Raw genomic sequence first — 24,035 nt, 5'->3', positions numbered from 1 at the left:
TTGCAGCACATTAATGACCAATCAAGATTTGATGGTTCTCAAAAAATCTAATGTAGTGTTATCCCATGATCCCACTGTCATAGACCCAAGAAAAAAGAAAACATGATCTGCATGAAAACTTGCATACAGTGTTCATAGCAGCATTGCTTATGGTAGTCAAAAAAGTAGAAACAACCTAAAATGGATACTTGTTGTATATCTATACAATGTAATAATATTCAGCCATTAAAAGTAATGGAAATACAATGTTATATGTCACATAAAATTTTAAAAAATAACAAGTTACTAACACATAGCACAACATGTAGGAATCTTGAAGACATCATGCTAAGTGAAAGAAGCCCAATGCATATTTTATGGATCCACTTTTATGAAATGCCTAGAATAGACAAACCTGGGGAGAGAGAAAATAGATAAATACTTGTCAAGGACTGGGGGAAGGAGAGAATGGGAAGTGGCTGCTAGTGGGTAGGGGATATTTTGGCGGAGGATAACAAACATTTTGGAACTAGATAAGTCGTGAACAACTAGAATGGTTGTACAACTCTGTAAGTATACTAAAAGCTAAATTGTGTACTTTAAAAGGATGAGTTCTATAGTATCTGAATTAGATTTCAATTAAAAAGAGATCAGTCTGTCTTAATTCTGCAGAAAAGTAGAAGTTTTTGTGAATTAATCATGTGAACTCATATTGTGGTAATACAATGAAAATCGTAGTAAAATTTTTCTCCTTTTCCAATTTCATCTTATTTTAGGGAGACAAACCATAAGAGACTCTTAATTATAGGAAACAAACTGAGGGTTGCTGGAGGGGACAGGGTGGGGATGGTTGGGGTAACCAGGGGCATGTGATGTAATGAGCACTGGATATTACATAAGACCAATGAATCACTGAACTCTACCTCTGAAACCAATAATATGTTATATGCTAATTAATTGAATTTAAATTTAAAAATAATTAAAATTCTGGAAGCCTCCTTCAGAGGAAGATGTAGAATTGCTGGAAGATGAAACTTTCATAAAAAGAAACAATTTGCTGAACGTTGAAATTCACCTTCTAGGACATATCCAATGTGTTTGGGGATCTACAACGAAAGGAAAACACAGTAATTCTATAAATAGCAACAAAAATCAGGTAATAACTTTAATGATGTCAAAGAAGGACTAGATGAGAGGTAAGCTAGCCCACTTCTTGGATTTACAGGGAAGCTTGGATAAGTATGATTTGACCACTCCATTGGTTTTTCTTTGGTGTATTTATAGAAGTGGTATCTGGGAAATTCGCCTAATATGCAGAGACTCTATGATAGGTAATCTTTGGGGAGGATTTTCACAAGCTCTGGGACTGGTTAGGCAAGTGTCCTCTCAATTGGGGTGAGGGACACAGAACATGGATACATTACACAGATGGAGAACTGTGGTCAATGTGAAGGCCCCTGCATGCATCAGCATGGAGCAGCAGCCATGAGGACATCTGGCTCTAGGATTCACCTTTTGATTCTCTCAGTGCATTAAGTGGAACGACAAAGATGTTAACATTTATTAAGAAGGCTGTGAAGAACATTTAAAATGTTTATTTGTATATAAATTTCTAATTTGTGACTTTGAAAGTTTTCTGTACTTGGACATCTGAGTGCTTTATTATTTAGGGCAAATGTCTAAATTTTTAAAATCGAAGTTCCGTTTTTCTTTTAAGAATGTAACATGTCGGGGATCCCTGGGTGGCTCAATGATTTAGCGCCTGCCTTCAGCCCAGGGCGTGATCCTGGAGTCCCGGGATCGAGTCTTGCATCGGGCTCCCTGCATGGAGCCTGCTTCTGCCTCTGCCTGTGTCTCTGCTTCTCTCTCTCTCTCTCTCTCTGTATCTCTCATGAATAAATAAATAAAATCTTTTAAAAAATTAAATTTAAAAAAAGAATAACACGTTTTATGATAAATGATTGACATCCTGAAAAAGGTGAGGGAAGTGATTTGTCATTTAATTCCAGGTGATTTGCAGTTTTTGCAGCTTTTAGGTTGTTGTTTTAATTTATCTATTCAATGAATCAATATATGTGTATAATACTGAGTCCCTGATTCCCATTTATAGAGATACATTCAATCTGAATTAAAGACTTAAAATGAAAGAACAAGTAGTAACCTTCTGAATTAATATCAGCAGGTGTTCAAAGTGAAAAGGCAAACAACGATTTCACTTTTCTAAGTTGGTATCAGGATTGTTAAAATCCTTTCTTTTCAAAGTACCTGTCAATATAATCATTTTCAAAGCTTAAACTTTACCTCATGTTCGCACCTTAAAAAAGGTAGGTAAGTCCTGGATTAAAATAAAGACTTGTATTTAATTTCAGCCCAGATTTTATTTTTATTTTATTTTCTAAATGTGCTTTATAGAGTGCCAAAGAATAAAAATGAAGAACATCCCAGAGCATAAGAATGTAATGCCTAAAACAAGGAAAGAATAGTCAGTGTCGAGGATTATGAAGGCTGTAAGATTTCACCCTCCTTGAAAGTTCACAAGTTAGGGGGCCACATTCTCCTGGAAGCTAGTGGAAGATGTGAGACTCTGGAGTCAGGGGAAAAGATTATTACTCACAGAACAGCAGTAACCACAGTACCAGCAACCCCTCCCCACCTCGCCCCCGTGCCCCATTCCCACAGGGCATTGTGAATGGGGCCAGGTGACACCTTCATACACAGTGGGTAGAGTTCAAGGACCAGGACCCAGAGTTAGGGAACTCAAATCTTTTGTAACACAGTACACATACTTACTCTTTGCTCCAGAAAGAGAGATTTTATGTGTCTTCCAAGGATGTTAACTATACAAATGCCCATGAAAAGATACTCTAGCTCAGAGGGTAGTGAGACAAGATTGCAGAAACACAAAAGATCCAATGGAGAATGATCTCCAAACAGAAATATTTGAATTAAATTCATTTTTTTTTGTATTGTACAGTGTTAAAATTATAATGACTTATTGGAAAACCTTTCTGAATAATCTTTACCATAATGTTTGTTGTATTTTCCTGAAGAGCAGTCATTTGAAATAGGTTAGGAGCAATTTATAATGGAGAGTTAAATGATTTAATACAACTCTTCCATAACTTTATATCAACGCAGTACTAACGTGTTCAAAAATCAGTTTTATACATACTGAACTAAAGTTTTTATTTGACGCCTGACCTTGAAAGTCAGGTGCTTAGCCTTAAAATTATCTGATGGAACTAAGCTATTTTCATTTAGTGTTAAAATTTGGGAATTACTCTGTCATCTATCAGAGCACTGAGTTGTTATTACAGAGGGATCTGCAGAACTGTGTATGATGAGAAGGCAGGAAACACATAAACTTCTTAACTTTTGATGCTCATATTAGAGGAGGCTGTATGTGTGTTTGTATGTGTGTGCATGTATCTGGACACACACACAAGTTTTTCATAAAAGTCAAGTTGTGGGATGCCTGGGTGACTCAGCAGTTGAGGGCCTGCCTTCAGACCAGGGCGTGATCTTGGAGTCCCAGGATTGAGTCCCACATCGGGCTCCTTGCATGGAGCCTCCTTCTCTGTCTGCCTATGTCTCTGCCTCTGTGTGTGTGTGTTTCTCGTGAATAAATAAATAAAATCTTAAAAAAAAGTCAAGTTGTATTTAAACAGGTCTGATGTTTGTGATAATTATATCAATGTACATAGTTGAACTAGAGATGCCTTCGTGAGAAACCATGTACAGTCATACATTTGATGCCCAATTTAATTAACAGTACACATTTGTAAAACAAATGTTGGCCTCAGGTGTGCAGTTCATAATCATGAAGCAACTTTCAGAATATCATACAATTCAGAATGTAAACATGTAGATATTTTGACATTTTCTTTTTGAAGTGTGTGATATCCAGGATATTTTTGGTTAGTTGACATGTTGTCTGAATATTGAAAGATGAGTTGCTTACTCTGTCCTTTTTTTTTTTTAAAGGTTTTATTTATTTATTCATGAGAGACACAGAAAGAAGAGGCAGAGACATAGGCAGAGGGAGAAGTAGGCTCCAGGCAGGGAGCCCGATGTGGGACTTGATCCCGGGACTCAGGATCATGCCCTGGGCTGATGGCAGGCGCTGAACTGCTGAGCCACCCAAGGATCCCCTTACTCTGTCCTTTTGTGCAATAGTAAAGTTAGCCTGCTTAAAGTTTCAAGGAATACCTCCAGAGTTGTCAAATTTATTTGAGACCTTTGCTACTATCTGCTCATTACTGCAAATATATCATCCTATAGTAGTGGTATGTATCCTTATGATTAATGAAAACATCTTGGTTTTTCCCTAAAAGAGTGATTATCAAACTGTGACTTTTATTTATTGCAAAAAAAATATCTGGAAATCCCTCATTTATTGTACTATACCTACCATAAATTTTCCTGTATGTCTGAAATTTTTTTAAAGATTTTATTTATTTATTCATTAGAGACACAGAAAGAAAGAGGCAGAAACACAGGCAGAGGGAGAAGCAGGCTCCATTCAGGGAGCCTATTGTGGGACTTGATCCTGGTTCTCCGGGACCACGCTCGGAGCCAAAGTCAGATGTTCACCCACTGAGCCACCCAGGCGTCCCTGTCTGAAATAGTTTTAAACACCTCCAACCTCTAGCCACTCCCTCTTCTTTGTCTCAGAGCATTCAGTAGATTGCACATGATACAAACCCTAATATAACATATCACATTTAATGCATAATTCTGCTTTAACATCTCTGCCCCAGGCTGTTATTCATTTTTGTAACATCAGTTTCTAGCACTGTGCCTAGCACATAGTTACTTATTCAGTAAATATTTGTTGAAAGTACGAATGAATGAATTTTAATGTCACCAGCAATTTGGTCTAAATCTTATTCATACTTACTTTAGAGCATATGGAAATTAGAAGAGTGTGAGTAATTTGAGCAAATTAGATTTTCTATATTAAATGTTGAAATATATGTCTTCTTTTTTTTCACACATTACCACTATTCTGGGTCCTTAAAGCACTTCTAGGTACAGCAACAGTGGGATATTTAACTACAAAAATTGACCACAGTCTAAAAACAAATAACTAGATGCAAAAGGTGATGTTTACAAGTTTCTTAAGTTTCTTCCCATAATTCCAGGCTTGTATAATGGATAAAAAATATTAAAGAAAGCAATTGAAAATGAAGTGAACACACATTCATTTACTTATGTCAGAAGTACTAAGGAACTATCTTTTCCAAATACTTTAATAATTGGTGGATATAGAGATTTTTTTTAAAGATATAGGAGGAGACAGCTCACAGTATTCAGATACTATAAAATTTGCCCATTTAATTCAGTGGTTTTTCATATATTCACAGACTTGCATAAACATCACCACAGTCAATTTTAGATTGTTATCACCCCCAAAAGAAACTCCTTGCTCTATAACAGTAACTCACATTTCTCTCCAAACATTCACTACTGCTACCCTAGCCAATCACTAATATGCTTTCTATGTCTGTAGATTTGCCTATCCTGAACATTTAATGTGAAGGGAATAATGCAATTTGTGGTCTTTTGAAACTGGCTTCTTTTACTTAATATTTGTTTCATTCACATTGTAGTACTTCATCCCTTTTAATTACCACCAATCCACCTTCTGGCTATTAATAGTAATGCTGATATGAACATTCATGCACAAGTTTTTATATGGAAATATGTTTGCATTTCTCTTGAGTATATACTTTGGAGTAGAATTTCTGGGTCATGTAGTAGTTTTACATTTAATTGTTTGAGAAATACCAAACTATTATCCAAAGCAGCTGCACCATCTTACATTCCTATCAGCAATATATGAGATTCCAATTTCTCCACATCTGTAGAGATTTTAACAAATATTTCCACATGGAGCTTAAGAATGTGAGAGTTTTGATGACTGTCCGAGAGCTCTTTTCCAATTTATTTCAGAAAATGTGGTTGATTTCTATTGTTTAGCAATAACTGCTAACATTTACAGAATGCAATATACTATGAATCAATCTAAGAATTTGACACGTAGTCAGTCATCTAATCTTTGTAACAATTATAATGTCCCTGTAAGATAGGGGGTATGAATATTATTCTTACTTTTGAGGATATTAAAGTATAGAAAGGTTAAATAGCACATCAGGAAAGTAGAAAAGAGATTGCACCCATGTGTCTGGCTTGGGCACTTCTGTATTTGAGTATACACTCTACAGTGGTACATGTTGAGTAGTACATGCCACTGGTTTAAAATTTCACTGGAAAGTTAGCAAATATATTTGAAAGTGGAATTTTTTATATAAATTTTAGGGATGAATTTGTAGTGATAAGTTTTGGTCTGTGGGACAAAGACTTAAGTTTATTGACTAACATCAATTTTTATTAACCATTAATTGTGATTTATGCCAAGTCAATAGAAAATATCAGTGTGTGGATTCCTTATACTAATATTAGTGCTGTAATTTAGTGAGTGTTTGGTGTGTGCCAGGCACGCTTCCAAATGTTTCTTGTATATAACTCAACAGTAGTATGGCACTGATTTTGGAATACATGAGCTTAAATATTTTGAATGCATGAATCAATAATCTATATTATATTACAGTGAAAACATTTACTTCTTCCTTTCTTTACTTAATAAAAATAATTTAATTTTATTCATTTTCTTCAACTTAAAAGCTTGTGGTAAATTTAGCATCACATGGTAAATTTATAGGGAAAAAAAAGAGATAAAAATAAAAATTTCCCAAAAAAAAAAAAAACCCAAAACAAAAAGCAAAACACAAAACCAAACAAAAAACCAACCAAGTCTAGTTCATTTTATTACATGTGGTATTACACATCTAACAACTGTCCCATCCCTGGGAGAGAAAGATATAAATTATTAAAACTTAACATCAGGATATATTTATGTTATAGTTATAATAGTAGATTTTCCTTAAAATGGTACTTCTTATCTGAGGAACTGGTTTTTGTTGTTGCTGTTTGTTTGTTTGTTTAGATATCTTATAAACCTCTTTTTGATTGAAGGAACTGATATGCAAAATTGTTTGAAGTTGTTTCTATGCAAAAGAGCAAAGAAAAATTACATGTGGAAACTATTTCACCTGCAGTTAAGCAACCAAAAAACACCCTTGAACCTCAGGATTTGTGTCTGTAGCACTAAAACTCTGTTTAGTTTCACAATTGACTCTAAATAGGTTGACATTCATTTTGTAGTTTGTGTAGTTTTGATTTCTTTGTATTAATCAGCTTCATCGTGATTTTAGCCTCTATTTATATCAGAGTTAATAATATTAAAATTATATATATATATATATATATATATATATATATATATATATATATACCATAAAATATTTATTTTAAAAAAGTCCTGTACTGGGAACCCTGGGTGGCGCAGTGGTTTAGCGCCTGCCTTTGGCCCAGGGCGCGATCCTGGAGACCCAGGATCGAATCCCACGTCGGGCTCTCGGTGCATGGAGCCTGCTTCTCCCTCTGCCTGTGTCTCTGCCTCTCTCTCTCTCTCTCTCTCTCTCTCTCTCTCTGACTATCATAAATAATAAAAATAAAAATAAAAAAAAAGTCCTGTACTTTCTTGCACATTTTAAGTTGATATAAAAATTTTATTCCTGGGGATCCCTGGGTGGTGCAGCGGTTTGGCGCCTACCTTTGGCTCAAGCGCGATCCTGGAGACTCGGGATCGAGTCCAACGTAGGGCTCCCGGTGCATGAAGCCTGCTTCTCCCTCTGCCTCTGTCTCTGCCTCTTCTCTCTCTCTCTCTCTCTGTGACTATCGTAAATAAATTAAAAAAAAATTAAAATAAGAAAATTTATTCCAGGTTTAAATAGTTATAGTATTGTCAAGTTGTTAATATTAAGGTTTAAATGATACAATTGCATTTTTAAAAATGGGTCCAGTAGTATATTAAAACTATAATGATTTGTTCTTTACTATCATCCTTTTAATAATACATGAAAAAGCATATTTTTAATAGAAATTTTACATATGCTTTTTTTCAAACTTGTTTTCTGTTTCATTTCCCCACAGAACTTGATCTTAATGTAATACAGTCAACCCTTCTTATGCATGGATTCCATATTTAATTTATCTACACATTTCAATATATTTGTAACCCCAAAATCAATACTTGTGGCGCTTTCCTGATTATTCACAGACATGCACAGACTGGTGAGAAATTTGAGACGTTCCATGGTCAGAATCCCAGCTGGGGCTGAACAAGGCAGCTCTCTGCTTTCTTGTTTCAACTCTCATGCTGTAAACAAGTGTCCTTATTGTGGTCTATTTAAGGCCATATTTTTGCATTTTTGCATATTTTGTTGGTGATGACATTGTTTAAAATGATGATTCAGCATAGTGAGGAAGTGCTGGCTTGGATTCCTAAGCACAAGAAGACTGTGATGTGCCTAGTGGGGAAAATATGTATGTTAGAGAAGCTTTGTTCAGACATGAGTTTGAATTACTGTTTGTTATGAGTTAAGTGTTAAGATCAACCATATATATTAAATAAGGTGTCTTTAAACAGACACATAAAACAAAGGTTATGTATTGATTAGCTCATGAAAGTGTTGTGACCAGAAGTTCACAGGTACCGAACTTTCCTTCTCCGGGGAGCAAAATGGCTCAGTTTTTATGAATTTGGTATTTGTGGTAATTTTCTATAACATAACTACCATAAATAACAAAAATGGATCTAAAACATATTTATGCAAGAAAAACAGGTACATAAAGTGAAATTTAAGAGAGAGACCAGAGAAGATGGTAGCAGAGTAGGAGAAACAACAGGCTCACCTCATCCCACAGAAGTACAATACATAGCTATCAAATCATCCTAAATGCCCCAGAAACCAATCTGAAGCCTGGAAGAACAATTCCAAAACTAAAGGTGGAGAAGAATCCACATTGAAGATGGTAGGAAGTGTGGAGATGTGGTTTGGGAGAGAAATTGATTTTGCTGCTATGGTGGGGCTGAAGCTGTGGTCTCAGAGGATGAGAGACAGACTCATGTAGAGGAGAATGCATAGGAAAAATGAATCTCCTTAGTAATTGGATTGGAAAGTGGGAGCCACTGAATTTCATGAGTTTTTGCAACCAGCAGTGCTTAAAGTTTGGTGTTTTAAAAGTCAAAGGGCTTGGTTGAGGGAGAGCGCAACAGACATTGAGGCTTCTCTTGGAGAGAAGTCAGGGCAAACAACCCACAGATATCCAGCAGGAAAACAGCAATCGGGAGAGTGCTGGGGCACACAGTGGAAAGGTCTTTTGCTCATCTTGGAGTGTGTCCTCAAGATGTGGCATTCATGGAAAGATCCCTTCCAGGAACAAAGGAACTGGCAGGCACCATTTGCCTTCCCTGCCCCTCAGCATAAACACAGGGCCACTGGCAGAAATCAAAACAGAGCTCATACTTGCTACCTAACTGGTGTATGTCAAGCCCCATACCCTTACATCTTGGTGAAACCGCCCTTCTCTGTCCCGGCATGGCTCATCCCCACCCTGAGAAGGCCAGCCCAAACCTCCACCCACACTGTGTCTTCTGTCCTTAGAGTTCTTCTTCAGAAGGCCATTACCCTCAAGAACGGAAGTAGTTGACTTTTCTAGCATGCAGAAGCAGGCAAAGAGACTTAATATGAGAAGAGAGAGGAATTTGCCCCAAATAAGAGAACAGGACAAAGCTGTGGCCAGAGATATAAGGAAAACAGATATAAGAAACATGCCTAATAGGTAATTTAAGTAATGATCATTTTGATATTCACTGGACTTGAGAAAAGAGTAGAAAAGATGAGTGAGACCAGAAAATTGCTAGAATTGATAGACAAATTCAGTAAGGTCGCAGGATATAAAATCAATGTAACAGAAATCTGCTGCATTTCTATATACCAATAATGAAGCAGCAAAAGAGAAATCAAGGTATCAATCCCATTTACAATTCCACCCAAAGTATAAGATATCTAGGAGTAACCCTAACGAAAGAGGTAAAAGATCTATACTCTGAAAACTATAAAACACTGATGAGGGATGCCTGGTTAGCTCAGCTGATTAAGCAGGTTCTTTTGGCTCAGGTTATGATCTCAGGGTCCTGGGATTGAGCTCTGTGTGGGGCTCCCTGCTCAGTGGGAATCTGCATCTTCTTTGCCTTCTGCCCTCCCCCTCAGCTTATGATTTCTTTCTCTCAAAAAAAAAAAAAAGAATAAAATCTTTTCAAAAATACACACTGATGAAGGAAATTAAAGATGACACAAAGAAATGGAAAAACACTCCATGCTCGTGGATCAGAAGAACAAATATGGTAAAATGTCTATACTCCCCAATGCAATCTTCATATTTAATGCAACCCCCATCAACATGCCAATAGATTTCTCAAGTAATCCTAAAATATGTATGGAACCACAAAACTAAAGCAAAGCTGAAAGCATCACAATTCTGGATTTCAAGTTATTTACAAAGCTATAGTCATCAAGACAGTACGGTACTGGCACAAAAATAGACACATAGATCAATGGAACAGAATAGAAAACCCAGAAATGAACCCACAACTCTACGGTCAATTAATCTTCGACAAATCAGGAAAGAATATCCGATGGAAAAAAGACATTATTCAACAGATGGTGTTGGGAAAACTGTACCACTTTCTTATACGATAGGCAAAAATAAATTCAAAATGGATTAAAGACCTATTTGTGAGACATGAAACCATAAAATTCCTAGAAGAGAAGATAGGCAGTAACCTCTTTGACACTGGCTATACAACTTCTTAATAGATGTGTCTGCTGAGACAAGGGAAACAAAAGCAAAAATGAACTATTGGAACTTCATTAAAATAAACAGCTTCTGCACAGCAAAGCAAAACAATCAACAAAACTAAAAGACAATCTACAGAATGGGAGAAGAAATTTCAAGTAACATATCCGATGAAGGGTTAGTATCCAAATTATGTAAAGAACTTACAAAACTCAACACCCAAAAACAAATAATCCAATTTAAAAATGGGCAGAAAACATGAACAGACATTTTTCCAAAAAAAGACAGCCAGATGGTTAATAAAATGAAATGAAAATGACAAATGAAAAGATACTCATCATCACTTATCACCAGGGGGATGCAAATCAAAACCACAATGCAGTATCATGTCACACCTGTCACAATGGCTAAAATTGATAACAGAAGAAACAGCAGGTGTTGGCAAGGATGTGGATTAAAAGGAACTCTCTTGCCTGTTGGTGGGAATGCTAACTGGTACAGCCACATGGAAAATAGTATGAAGGTTCCTCAAAAAGTTAAAAATAAAACTATCATGTAATCCAGGATTTTCGCTACTGGGTATTTACCCAAAGAATACAAAAACACTAATTCAAAGGGATACAGGTACCCCTATGTTTATAGCAGCATTATTTACAATAGCCAAGATGTGGAAGCAGCTCAAGTGTCCATAGACTGATGAGTAAAGAAATGTGGCATATATGTGTATGTGATGGAATATTATTCAGCCATAAAAGAGAGTGAAATCTTGCCATTTGCAAGGACATGGATGGAGCTAGAGAATATGATAAGTGAAATAAGTCAGAGAAAGACAAACACCATATGATCTCACTTATATGTGAAATTTAGGAAAGAAAACTGATGAGCAAAGGGGAAAAAAAGAGAGACAAACTGAGACACTGTAGAGAACAAGCAGATGGTTACCAGATGCAAGTTGGGTGGGAAGAAGCAAGGAATAGGTGATGAGGATTAAGGTGTGTACTTGTCCTGATGGCAGCAGGTGATGTATGGACGTGTTGAATCACTATATTGTACACTTGAAACTAATATAACAATGTGTGTTAACTAACTGGAATTAAAATAAAAACTAAAAAAAAAAAAGACGTATTTTTAAATTCCTTGACGTCATAAAGCCTTGATATTAACAATTTCTACTGGATTGTGATATTGTACTATTTTTCAGTATAACCATTATAAACAGTATAAATATATATTTGGATGAATAATTTATTGATGCTTTTGATAAATAATTGTTAGACATAAAATTATATCAGAAATGCATCTCTTAATTAGGTGGATTGGGCTATTTTTTAACTCCAAACATGTATGTGTGGATGAATTTTACTTATTGCTAAACTGGAGTAAGTTCAGCATCATTCTTTTCATTTTTATAGTTGTTCTAATAAATAAGCATATGGGAATAGAAGGAATTTTATTATAAAAATATTACTTCATTTTTAATGCATTCAAAATCATAATGTGAGGAAAATACTTAGTAAGCCTTCATTACGGTTATTTCAGTGATTTACCAGTTTATGACCCAACCGAGTCCATCCTTAATTTTGTTGAAAGCAAAGAATTTGCAATTACGTACTTACTGGGAACATAATCACATGGAATCATTCGCTTTTTCACTTTCTGGGAAGAGTATCAAACAGATTATACCAAGATTTTTTTTAACTCATTGTTAATTTACTATTCTTTCATTCATAGGGGTTTCGTTTAATCTGATAAATTTACAAAATGTTGGGAAAATTAAAACATTAATTTCAGTACAACATTGCCATGCAAAATTTATGATTAAATAGGTTTTTTTTTGATTAAATGGTTTTATCTTACTTTAAATATGTTAGTATTCAAAGCCTTGGAGCTGTATATAAGTTATTATATTTATGGAAAACACCTGCCTTTCATCATGTTTGATAAAACTAGCCTTCTTTATGAAATCTGTCAGCCAATAAAAATTAATTTGTCAGAACAGAAATGGGCCCACACAGCCATCTTTTTATAATCGAATTATTATCATATAGTGGGTGTGTGGCTGTGTGGTTGTCTAACCAGCTGTGTAGCTGGCTAAATGATTGAGTGGGTGGGCAGGGGGTGGATGGATGGATGGATGGATAGATAGAAGGGTGGGTGGTTACGTGAGGAATGAAACTTTGACAGCAGTTCAATTCCTAAATGAAATATAAAGACACTCTCACCTTCCATGTTACAAATGAGGATCTTAATTTTGCTATTCTGAGACTTTCTCTGAGGAGGACTAAATTCTTTAGCAATACTGAGGAGGTGGAAGAGCTGGGATAGTTGAATGAACATGGTCATTCCTTGTATCCCTCATTACTGTGTATTTGAATTCCTAACCACTCAACCCAAACCATGTGGTCATAGCACAGCCTCTAATGACACTGCTTCCAGTTGTCAACCCTTGACCTGCTGTGCAAGCAGGGAACCTCTCCTAGGGTTAAAAGAGATAATAGAAGATAAAGGTAATGTCTCCTGAGGTTACAAGAGACCTCTTGGTTATCAGTAATTCCAGTTGTCTGTTTTTGATGCCTTGGGGTAATGTAACCAGAGTGAAATTGCGAAAGGGTGCATGACATACATTTTTTTTTGTAAAGTGAGACTATGTTGATTTTGAAGAGAAGGTGGGGCAAAAGATCATTATGATGCCTCAGCCATTAACATGTTTTTAGACATGTCAGTGTTAAGGAAGGTATGTGAGGAATAAGAAGTGGAAGGATTATCTTCTCAGACCGTCAGGGTAGTACATCGTCACTGACCTCAAGGGGTGGCATTAAGGACACAGGTTCTAGATCCTACTTTTTTTCTTATAAATTTTGGGCAGGCATGCCTGAATGGCTCAGTGGTTTAGTGCCTGCCTTCAGCCCAGGGTGTGATTCTGGAGTCCCAGGATCGAGTCCCCACATCAGGCTCCTTGCAGGGAGCCTGCTTCTCCCTCTGCCTGTGTCTCTGCCTCTCTCTCTCTCTCTCTCTCTCTCTCTCTCTCTCTCTCTCTGTCTCTCATGAATAAATAAATAGGATCTTTAAAAATAAATAAATAAATAAATAAATTTTGAGTAAACCACTTTGCCTTCTTGTGCATCTGTCTATTCATTTTAAAAGTAGGAATAGTAAATGCTACCCCAATTATCCTTCAGAGCTATTGTGAAGATTAACTGGGATAATGCCTGTAAAAGCATTTTGAAAACTGAGAGCTCTGTCTAAACAGAAGATCAGAAGATATTATTATCTGTATCCTAAAGTCAGTTTAGATCAATTACAGTGTAGTACAAAGCATGGTGAAATGGCACTCCATCTGACAAACTTTCTCATTGAAAAGAATAAAAGACTTTTTGGTTATCCAAAATATTAATATTGTCCAATTGACATAGTAACCACAATTTTAAGCCATATATTGGGCATTAGGTAAGAGCAAATAATTATTGAAACATAGTGTACTAGGCACTTTTCTACATTCCATATATCAGTTCATTTAATTCTCACAACCAGTTAATGAGGCAGGCACTATTATTATCTCTTATTTTGCAGAGAATAAACTGAAGTTCAGAAACTATGTGACATAGTTATACAAGGGTCACACCTAGGCTTTGAATCCTGGTGGGCAGTTCCATAGTCCATGGTCTTAGCCACAATACACACTTCTTACTATATAGATTCTTAATTGCAATTTTCCTACCTCCTATTCTCTACCTCCCATACTGTGACTTCTGCTAAATAATTAAGAAAAATGGTAGAATCGATCAGTGAAGAAAAGAGTGTGTGGCAGGGGAAAGAGAGAGAAAGGACCAATGGGAAATCCAATGGGTATTCCTTTGTCAATCACAGTGATTGCCTCAAGGCCATGGGTGGACATCTTTGGCAGTTACTGTTAGCTCAACCTCCTGGTCTCTTACCCATTGAGGAGGGTAGAAAAGGCTCACCCTCCTGTCTGTCTCTTCTGGGAGTCTGGGAGCTGAGAGAGACCCACAAAATCAAAAATCCAAGTCTGGCTAAATGAGGTACATGTCAAAAAAAATAAATAAATAAAATAAAGAGGTACATGTCACCTCTCCCAATTCAAAAATGGGAAGGAATAGGAGAGAACAGAGTGTGATTTTTGGCCTTCTCTCCCAACTCAAGTGATCGCAACAATAGTCTGATACATCTCTATTTTTTGTAATAGTTTTGTCTTGGAACCTAAGTAATATTAATATCGCCATTCCTGCCTTCTTATAATTATATTGCTTAGCTTTTTGTTGTTGTTCATTTACTTTCAAACTATTTGTATCTTTATATTGAAAATGGAGCTTTTGTAGACTGTATATATTTGGATCTACTTTGTTCTATCCATTCTAAGTCTCTGCTTTTTAATTGGAGCATTTATTTCATTAAAATTTAATGTAATTATTGATATGGTTGAATTTGGTCATTTTATTTCATTATATTTTTTGCTTTGTGTCCCTCTGTTTTCATTCTCCTGTTTCTTTTTTCTGCCTTTTTGGAGATTCAGCGTTTTTTAGAATACTATTGTAATTTTTGTGTGCTTTTTTAAATTCAACATTTCTATTCACTTTGATTTTTACTCTAAGAATTATAGCGTACACTCTTAGATTTTTACTCTGTTTATTGTTGATATTACATCACCTCCCAAAGTGTAGAAAGCTTACAACCTAATAGGTCCACATCCATTCTCCCATTCTTTATGGTGCAGTTGTTGTACTTGTTATATCTGCATGTGGTTCAAACTCCACATGAAACTTTATGTAGCTCTAGAGCATGAGAAATAGGAATTGGTCCTAAGAGGTAGATAACTCCATGGACTCACATTGTTCTGGGGATGGGCTGGCATAGAAGATTGTGAGACGGTTGAATTTTAAAAGAAGAATATAAAGTAAAAATCACATTGAGCGAACATTTCCTATGGAAATATATTGAATTGCACATGAATTATGTTGTATGCAGCTTGGCTAATACAACCCAGGGAGAACACTCAGATACAAAAGAAGGGAATCTAAGTAGACCCCTGGGCACTCTAAAATCAGCAGGTCCGACACAGGAAGGGAACCCAGTAGATGAAGCTAAGAAAGCATGTCCTGTGTTGTAGGGGGATACCAAGATTAAAAAAAATAGCAGATACCAGGAGAAAAAATGCATTGTAAGAACAAGAGTCCACTGAGTGTCTCTGAATGGTCAATTATGAGAATAATAGGAATGGAACCATTGAATTAGAACTATGGAGGCTACTGCTTTACCAGCAGTAGGCTTCAAGAATGGGTTCACAAAAGAATGTAAAATAAATCAGTGGAGAGCAGGACTACAAGAATTCACAATAGGGGTTTCTGTGCAGAGAAGTGGCACCATGCCTGGAGGGGAATGTGAAGATAATGTCTGTTTATGATAGGAGATTCTAGACTTAGTGCAAGTTATCAAAGGTAAAGAAGAACTACCTCACCAAGGGATATTTAGAGATAAGTAGGTGTACTTCTTGGTCACCACAATTGCCAAAGGGTGCTCCTAGTACTTACCAGAATGCACCTGGAGCTAAACATCCTGCAGAGCTTAGGACATTCTATCTCAAAGAAGAATTGCCTTACCCCAAAAGCATTGAGCCCACTTGAGACAATGGTTTATCTTGGACTCTGTTTTTATTTGATTTTCTAAGCAGAAATGTCTGGGCCTCACATGATGTTCCATGACAGCTAAAGCCAAGCCTTTGACAAAGCTGGACTACTCTTTGATTTGTCCACCTTAGATCACCCCTTCTAAGATCTCCAGGAAATCAATCCCTGTGACTCAGGGAGAGCCAGACACTGACTGATTTCTGCTCATCCTTGAGCCAGTCACTGTGACAAGGAGGATGGGGTTGTGCTGGTTAATAAGAGTCCTCTCTGGACTTGAGGGAGAGAGTGGCTCATTCTGCCTGAATTGCATGACTGCTCTCAGTGCAGGAGGTAGAATGGCTGCTTTCAAGGTATTCAGGACCCTATAAGGACCATCATCTTTGGACATGAGATAGGAATGATGAATGGTAAGAAACTATAGTTGTAACTCAAGCATTTTTACCCCAGTCAGGCCAGGCAAATAGAATAGCCTTGAGAGAAACACTTTTATTCTCAAGTACTTTCTTATCCTCTGGATCTCCTGAGCATGGTTAGGGATGGCATCAAAATGAGTGTGGCTATATCTCATCTTTTTCTTAGCAGTGCATTATGGTATTTATTATTGATTATTAACATTATTGATAATGTTAATCGGTATAATGTTTATTTCTGATGCTATTATAGGTATCACTAAAACAGTGCATTCCCAACTTTTAATTTATAATTAAATCTCAGGAAAGAAGACCAGCTAAATTCTTTATCATGGTCTCTCAGTTCCTGGGAGTTTTCTGCCCATTGCGAAGAAGAGCAGAAACCAGAAAAATAGGCTTTTAGTTAACATTCACCCATATCCCATTTAATCTATCTTAGGTACAATATAAAGAAAGGATACACTTTAATTAGCACTACCTCCTCTAGGTGACTAAAATTAGGGAACTGATTTTAGAGTACAAACTTACCCTGTGTACAAAAAATGTTGCAAATGACTCTTCTCAGAATTTCCTGATACATCCACAATCACAACAAATCTTTGTAATGGACCATTTAAGATTGCACACATTATCTCCATTCAGCAGATAAGGAAGCTAAGAAAAGGTGACCAGGTAATTTGTCCTAAGTCATAAAATTAATAAGTGGCACAACTGGGTTTCCAATTCCTCTTTTTCTGGCTCTAAAAATGTTCTACTTCCTGTGACTTTTTGAGAGATAGTAGAGGGAAAGGATTAGGAGGGAGATGAACATTCATTTGGTCCTTTTTCGGGGAATTTTGTAGTTACAGGACCAGAACAAATGGGACATGACACATTTCTCACATGTGCCAGAAGACGTAGAGACCCACCACAAAATATACTATGGCCACTAAGCACTAGTCATTTTCCACATAATGGCACTTGATTATTTATCAGGTCACTTTAAAATGTTTGTTCTTATCCATGACAATATTTTAGTTTGCCTAATACATGCATTTGATAGGTTTTTCTTTTTTTTTAATTTTTATTTCTTTATGATAGTCACAGAGAGAGAGAGAGGCAGAGACATAGGCAGAGGGAGAAGCAGGCTCCATGCACCGGGAGCCCGACGTGGGATTCGATCCCGGGTCTCCAGGATCGCGCCCTGGGCCAAAGGCAGGCGCCAAACCGCTGCGCCACCCAGGGATCCCTTGATAGGTATTTCTATTGTAAATCCATACTGTGTATCTGGACTGCTGCTCAAAAATATTTATTTATAAAGTATTGACATGATTATCCAAATTGAACTTAAGTTTAAAGACTTTAATTTTTCTATTATATAAATGGAAGAGGCCTTTAGATACTAATCATTTGAGTTATGGTACAGAATTACTTAGTATGTTTTTGCAGGTTTTTTCCTCTTTAGTTTTGCTTGTTTGTTTTTATAATTCTTGTTCTTAAGGTGGAATCCCCATAATTGGAACCCTCAGAGAAAAATCACCAACTCAGGGACACCTGGGTGGCTCAGCGGTTGAGCATTTGCCTTTGGCTCAGGTCATGACCCCAGGGTCTTGGGATCAAGTCCCATATTGGGCTCTCTGTGAGGAGCCTGCCTCTCCCTCTGCCTGTGTCTCTGCCTCTCTCTGTGTGTCTCTCATGAATAAATAAATAAAATATTTGAAAAAAAATCAACTCAGGATATCCTAGAATTTTTATTCCTTTTTTTTAGTTTTAGTAACTTTTATATGGTCCCCAGCTATATTCTTCTCTATGGCATTCTGCTTTTAAAACAAATCTGTTCACACTACTAGAAAATCACGTGTAGAACTGGGACCATACCTTTTGTCCCTTATTGCTCTTTACTTGTCTCCTATCTTAGCTGATGAATTGGTTGCCTTATGGTCTCTGATCTGAAGATGCTGTGAATAGACCTCAAGGGCTTCCAATACATGTTTATTTCTCCTCCTCTACTTCAGTGGTGTCATATGACATCTACCTAAAAGTTTATCAAAAGCACCTTTTCCTCTGTAATTTTTTTTTTCATCATTTTTTTTTTTTTTTAATTTGGAGCACTTCTGTCACTTCCAGTCCATACTCCTTTTCTGAATATTTTTCTCTGCTGGGTAAAATATGTCAGGTTTGTGCTCTTGCCGTGTCATCTGTGGCACCTCCTCTAATTTTGGTGTCATTTTTATTTTATTGTGTCCTATGCCCATTGGTCATTATACTTTGCTCTTAGCTCTTTATCGGAGCTTTTATTACGAATCCCATTTTCTACTAGTAACCTATATAGGGAATATCTGAATGATGTTATAAAGCTCTTTGCTGTTGTTGTTTGCCTTTTTTATTGTAAGGAAAAGGAATGTAGACTTTTCTTCTGAGAATATTTTAGGCAGCCTGTTATAGTAGAGATGGAATGGAGTTCAGAGTTTGACTGAACTGAATTTGAGTTGTGATTCCATTACAAAGCAGCCGATGTCCTTAGAAAAGTGATTACAATTCTCTAGGACTCAATTTACTATTCTATTAGGTAAGGATAATAATACTGACCTTACCAGGCCATTGGAAAGCTTAAAAATAGCATATGTAAGTAGTATGCATCTTCTGACACACAGTAAGTATTCGATTATTATGGGCATTGTAATTATTAGTTTATTATAATTATTAGGTGGTCCATTTCATACTTGAATTGACAACTAATAAGTGATAATAATACATTTAAAGGAGATGCTGCAGAAAATAAGCTCTAATGGCTGGCCTTAAGGAGTTTGTAATCTTTTAAAGAAGAAGAAATATATACCAAAAACATGTAAGACATACACCAACATTCATTATTTTTGACAGTAATTATGTGACAGTTATAAACACTATAAATATTACTTAAAACATCACAAAACACCCTCTGTGATTTATTTATTGTGGTGATTAGGGAATTGGGAGTTAAAGCATTAGGGGTAATACCCCATCTGCTCTGCTGGGAAGGGACCTACAGCAACTGGCACAGAGGTCCTTCCCACCCTGGAGGGTGCCCTTGTAACCTCAGTGCTCTGCAGCCTCCATGAGAGAATGTGGCAAACGGTGGAAGAAGGTTGTGGTCAATCCTCTGAGGTAGGCTTGGTCTTGACCAGGCTGATAGCCAGAGGCCTCTTAGAGGAGAGACATTTGCAAAGGTTCATGTGGTGAACGGGGCTTTCAACAGGCAGAGGTGAAGAAGGATGTGCCAAGAGTCTTCTGGGAGCACTCAATGTAGCAGTGTACATGTGGGGGCTGACAGGAGCTGCTGGGATATAGGTTTGTGTCAGATGAGGGGGCCTTGGATTTTTCTCCTCAGCAGACAGGGTGACACTTTAAAGGGTTCAAGTGCTATGCTATGGTCAGAGCTCTGGATTGATAAGGCTTCCTCTGTAGAATGGTACAGGACATTTTGAAGTAAAGAGAGTATGTCAAGACTCGGGGTGGGAGGCTAGTGCATGAATCTGGAAAAGATCGCCTGAGAGTAGTGACAGAAAATGAAGGCAGTAAAGGACATGCGTAGGCAACATCAACAAGTTAGAGTGACAATCGGCAGTATCATGCGGAAGGCATGCGGAGACTGCAGGTCCCAGCCTTGGTTGTGAGGCGGGAGCGGCTCCAGTAAGAAAGAGGGTGTCAGTAGGTTCAAAAGAAAGGGCAGCTAAGTATCACATAAGATCCCACGGAGCTTTTTGGGGAGGTCACCCAGTGTCTAGGGTTCGTAAACACAGCCTCAGGTGGGTCTTCACTCTCGTCTGTAAGACAGACAGCTTGAGTGGTTCCCATGGCTATACCGTGAGGGCAAACATGACACCTGCCATGCTGGTAAAGTGGTGCACCGTAGAGGGAGTGCGCATTCCTACCGGCCATCGGAGCCAAATCTCTTCCATAAACTCATGGGAGCCTCACAGTTCCAGTCTAGCAAGTGTTTTGTGTGGGCTCTTTGTTTCCCAGGACTGGCATCAAAGGGAGCAAGCGATTACATGGGAGGGTCACTGACTGATGTATTATAGGGAAATCCCATGGGGAACCTGTTTTTCTTCAAATGTTGCTCCATTGCATGAAGTATTATAAGTAAAAGAAAATGTACACTGTTCATTGAAGGGCGGGTGAGAGGTAACTTGGTACAGAAATGTTGCTGTTGCCACGTCTGATCTTTGAGTAATGCTCACTTCCCCCCCTCTCTCCCAATCTCTTGGTCAGTGTTCGTCAGGTTCAACTCCAGCCATGGTTTCCCAGTGGAGGTCGATTCTGAAACCAGCATCTTCCAGCTCAAGGAGGTGGTTGCTAAGCGACAGGGGGCCCCGGTTGACCAGTTGCGTGTGATTTTCGCTGGGAAGGAGCTTAGGAATGACTTGACAGTGCAGGTGAGTGTCCCTCGGTGGATGGTTCCTGGGATGCAGCCAGCACCAGTGCTTACGCCGCTTCCTCTGCCAAGCTGACATTCATGCCTGAGATCTAATAGAATAAATAGTGCCTGGGGATTCCTTGAACTTTACTCCACACCGCTTCATTAATTCTGACCTTCTTAATTATGCATTAAAACAGCAAGCAGGAAGGATTGGAAGAACAACTGTGGGTGAGAGAGGGAGAGAGAGAGAACACACGGGCTGGGCTTGGTGAATAAATGTTTACTGACTACAGGAGCAGCAAGGCGCAATTTCTGTGTCTGTTCAATTTCTACCTTACTTATTCCATTTGAATCTTAATGAAGAAGGATTCGAATAAATTGTTCCAAATCAGGCTGCTCAGTCACTGCACTGTGAGGAATCTGTAACCCAATTGTGACCCCTGGAGGATAATCGGAAGGCTGCGGCTGCAGCTTGCTCCAGGAGGTCTGGGGCTCAGGGCCCTTTTAGGACAGGCATTGAGAGATTCCCCACCCCATCAAAACCCCATCAAAATCACAGCTTCCATGCTGGCGGCCAACGAAGACAGGAACAGAGCAAAAGTCCCTCTTTGTGGGTATTTTCTCCAAGCTGCCCTAAAACCGTCCCTAGAATAGACCACTGAAATGTCAGAAAGCAAGCAGTGTCTGTCCTCTCCTGACACCACTCTCGCTGCTTCTGGTACCCATGACTCCTACTGTCCTCTCACCTGGGTGTTTCATTCCCAAGGGTGATTTCTGTAGCAAGAGGGGGAGAGCAGGTGAACTGATGAGCAGCGCCCTCCCCTAGACGTGGAGCACTGTTATCTGATGGGGATACCAGCAGATACTGTTTCACATGGATTGAAGTCATGCTTTGCGAAAGCATGAAAGAGCAGATGGTTTCTGTGGCTGGTCAGGGGATGCTGAAGGACCCGTCAGACACAGCTTTCCCCTTTCTCAACCAGCACAGATTAATTGCACCTATGTTTCTAGCCTTCTTGGGGGCCCACTGCTGTGCGCGGGAGGGCTGCTGGGTCTGGCTACCTGGTGCCCCTCCTGTATGGACATCCCATCATTGTGTCTTCTCCTGATGATGCTTACAGCTTCTTGGTGAAATGCTTTCGGAATGTGTGCCTGCCTACAAAAAGAAGCCATAGAAATGCAAATTGAGCTCTGGCCCCAGTGGTCTTTGCTGATGGCTGGAGGCACATGTTACTGTGCACAAACTGCTGTGCTTTGCTTTTAGGCAGTTTGTTTTTATAAGGGAAGTGCCTCTGCTAAAAAAGCATTTCGCTTTTTATTTTTTTATTCCAGCCAACTAAAAAGCTTTTTACCGTACCTGCCAACCTCTAAATCCAAGAATGTTCCCTTCACAAATAAATGATTTTAAAACGGCTCCTTGAACCAAAATATTTTATATTACCAGGAGTTTTGAAGTTTCAGGTTCTAAAACTCTTCACCTCTACCATTAAGCTGATAGGTTAGACTAATTGCTACAGATGATTCATTTTACCAACATATATGTGAAGCAGAGAGCAAGGTTCTTATCTCTCAGAGTGGAAGAATGAATCTCTCTCAGGACAAAGGAGAGTGAATAAAGCAGTAAGAGTGAGAGGGGTCCCGACAGGGTGGCCACTGAGGGCCTTTAGGGTTGGTCTTTTATTGAAAGTAGCCAGGAAACTTAAATCTTTTTAACACCTCTATTGATAACCATCAAGTAAGGACTAGTGATAACACCTTTAGAGTCTGGTGATTCTTTGTTGGTCACAAGTAGCTGTTATAACAAGACCCCACCTCTGACACCTAGGGTAGAGTGGTCTGGTTTGTTCCCTCATCTCTGGTTTTCTTATACCTCCTCATTTGGGGGATTTTTGTGAGCCGGCTAACATAGCCCCCCATCTCTCATACCTAGCCCTGCCTAACCCTTACTCATATGTATAAGATATATATTGATTCAGATTCTTTTCATTTTGACAAATTCTTCCAATGTTCTGGGCTTCCTGGGGGCTCATAAAGAAAGGCAGACTCATTTCCTGCTTTTGTGGTGACTAGTTAGGGGCCCTAAAATCAACAGAAGTATTAGGTTAAACCATATGGCATAAAACTATTAGCAGTTTCATGTGGTTCAACATAAAAATGCCAAACATGAGAACCATAATATAGAAGCTGAAACTAAGTATTACAAGATTTTAACGGTAGAGAAAACGCATCTATCTGAGTGCAAATCACCAAGACTTCATGGATGAATTGAAACTTAAGTAAAATCCCAGGGTTAGAGAATGAGCATGGAGTGTACTTGCAGAACAGTATGAGTCCCTGTTCTTCTAGAAGCTAGAAGAGATGTTGAAGACTGGGCAGGAAGGGAGTTTAGAGCTGTATTTTTACAGAGGTTTCATGCATTAAGAGCTAGAGCAAAAAGGGTGCCATGCAGAGAAATGGGAGTCTGGAGATCCAGTCTGGTTGTAGGAAGAATGAGGAACCTTAACCTGCATGAAAAGTGGATGAAAAGGAAATATATGTGGAGTTGTCTAGCGGGCGTTTGAGAACCTAGCTGTGTTGTTTAGGAGCTCACTTTATATTTGAGGACTAGCTACATAGAGGTAAATATTACAGCTATTGGATTAGTTGTGATTGCCAAAGGGACAGAGGACAGAGGCTTGAGTAGGTAGGTCTCTTAGACAGTGAGGGGAGAAGCCAGTAAAGGAGGCATTATCCATCCAACTGATGATTTTGAGGATATTTTAGAAAAGTAAATTACTGGTAAAGAAGTACATGTACTATGAAAAGATGGAGTTGATGAGAAGGAAAGAACTTTTGGACTGGATGGCTATAGTGGTG

The 24,035-nt window shown here is 38.1% G+C and overlaps 1 protein-coding gene across 2 annotated transcripts in view; it reads left to right on the top strand.

Moving 5' to 3' along the window:
• Positions 1–24,035, top strand: part of PRKN (parkin RBR E3 ubiquitin protein ligase) — a 1,295,055-nt gene that overhangs the window by 241,557 nt on the left and 1,029,463 nt on the right. For both annotated transcript variants that reach the window (XM_055312055.1, XM_055312054.1), the window contains exon 2: positions 21,032–21,195. In XM_055312055.1, the coding sequence (XP_055168030.1) occupies positions 21,032–21,195 (164 nt within the window). The remainder of the gene's footprint in view (positions 1–21,031; positions 21,196–24,035) is intronic.

The sequence above is a fragment of the Nyctereutes procyonoides genome, unplaced genomic scaffold (genome assembly GCF_905146905.1).
Source record: "Nyctereutes procyonoides isolate TBG_1078 unplaced genomic scaffold, NYPRO_anot_genome, whole genome shotgun sequence".
Taxonomy (NCBI): domain Eukaryota; kingdom Metazoa; phylum Chordata; class Mammalia; order Carnivora; family Canidae; genus Nyctereutes; species Nyctereutes procyonoides.
The sequence above is the reverse complement of the archived record's forward strand: the minus strand, read 5'-3'. Positions and strand labels throughout refer to the sequence as shown.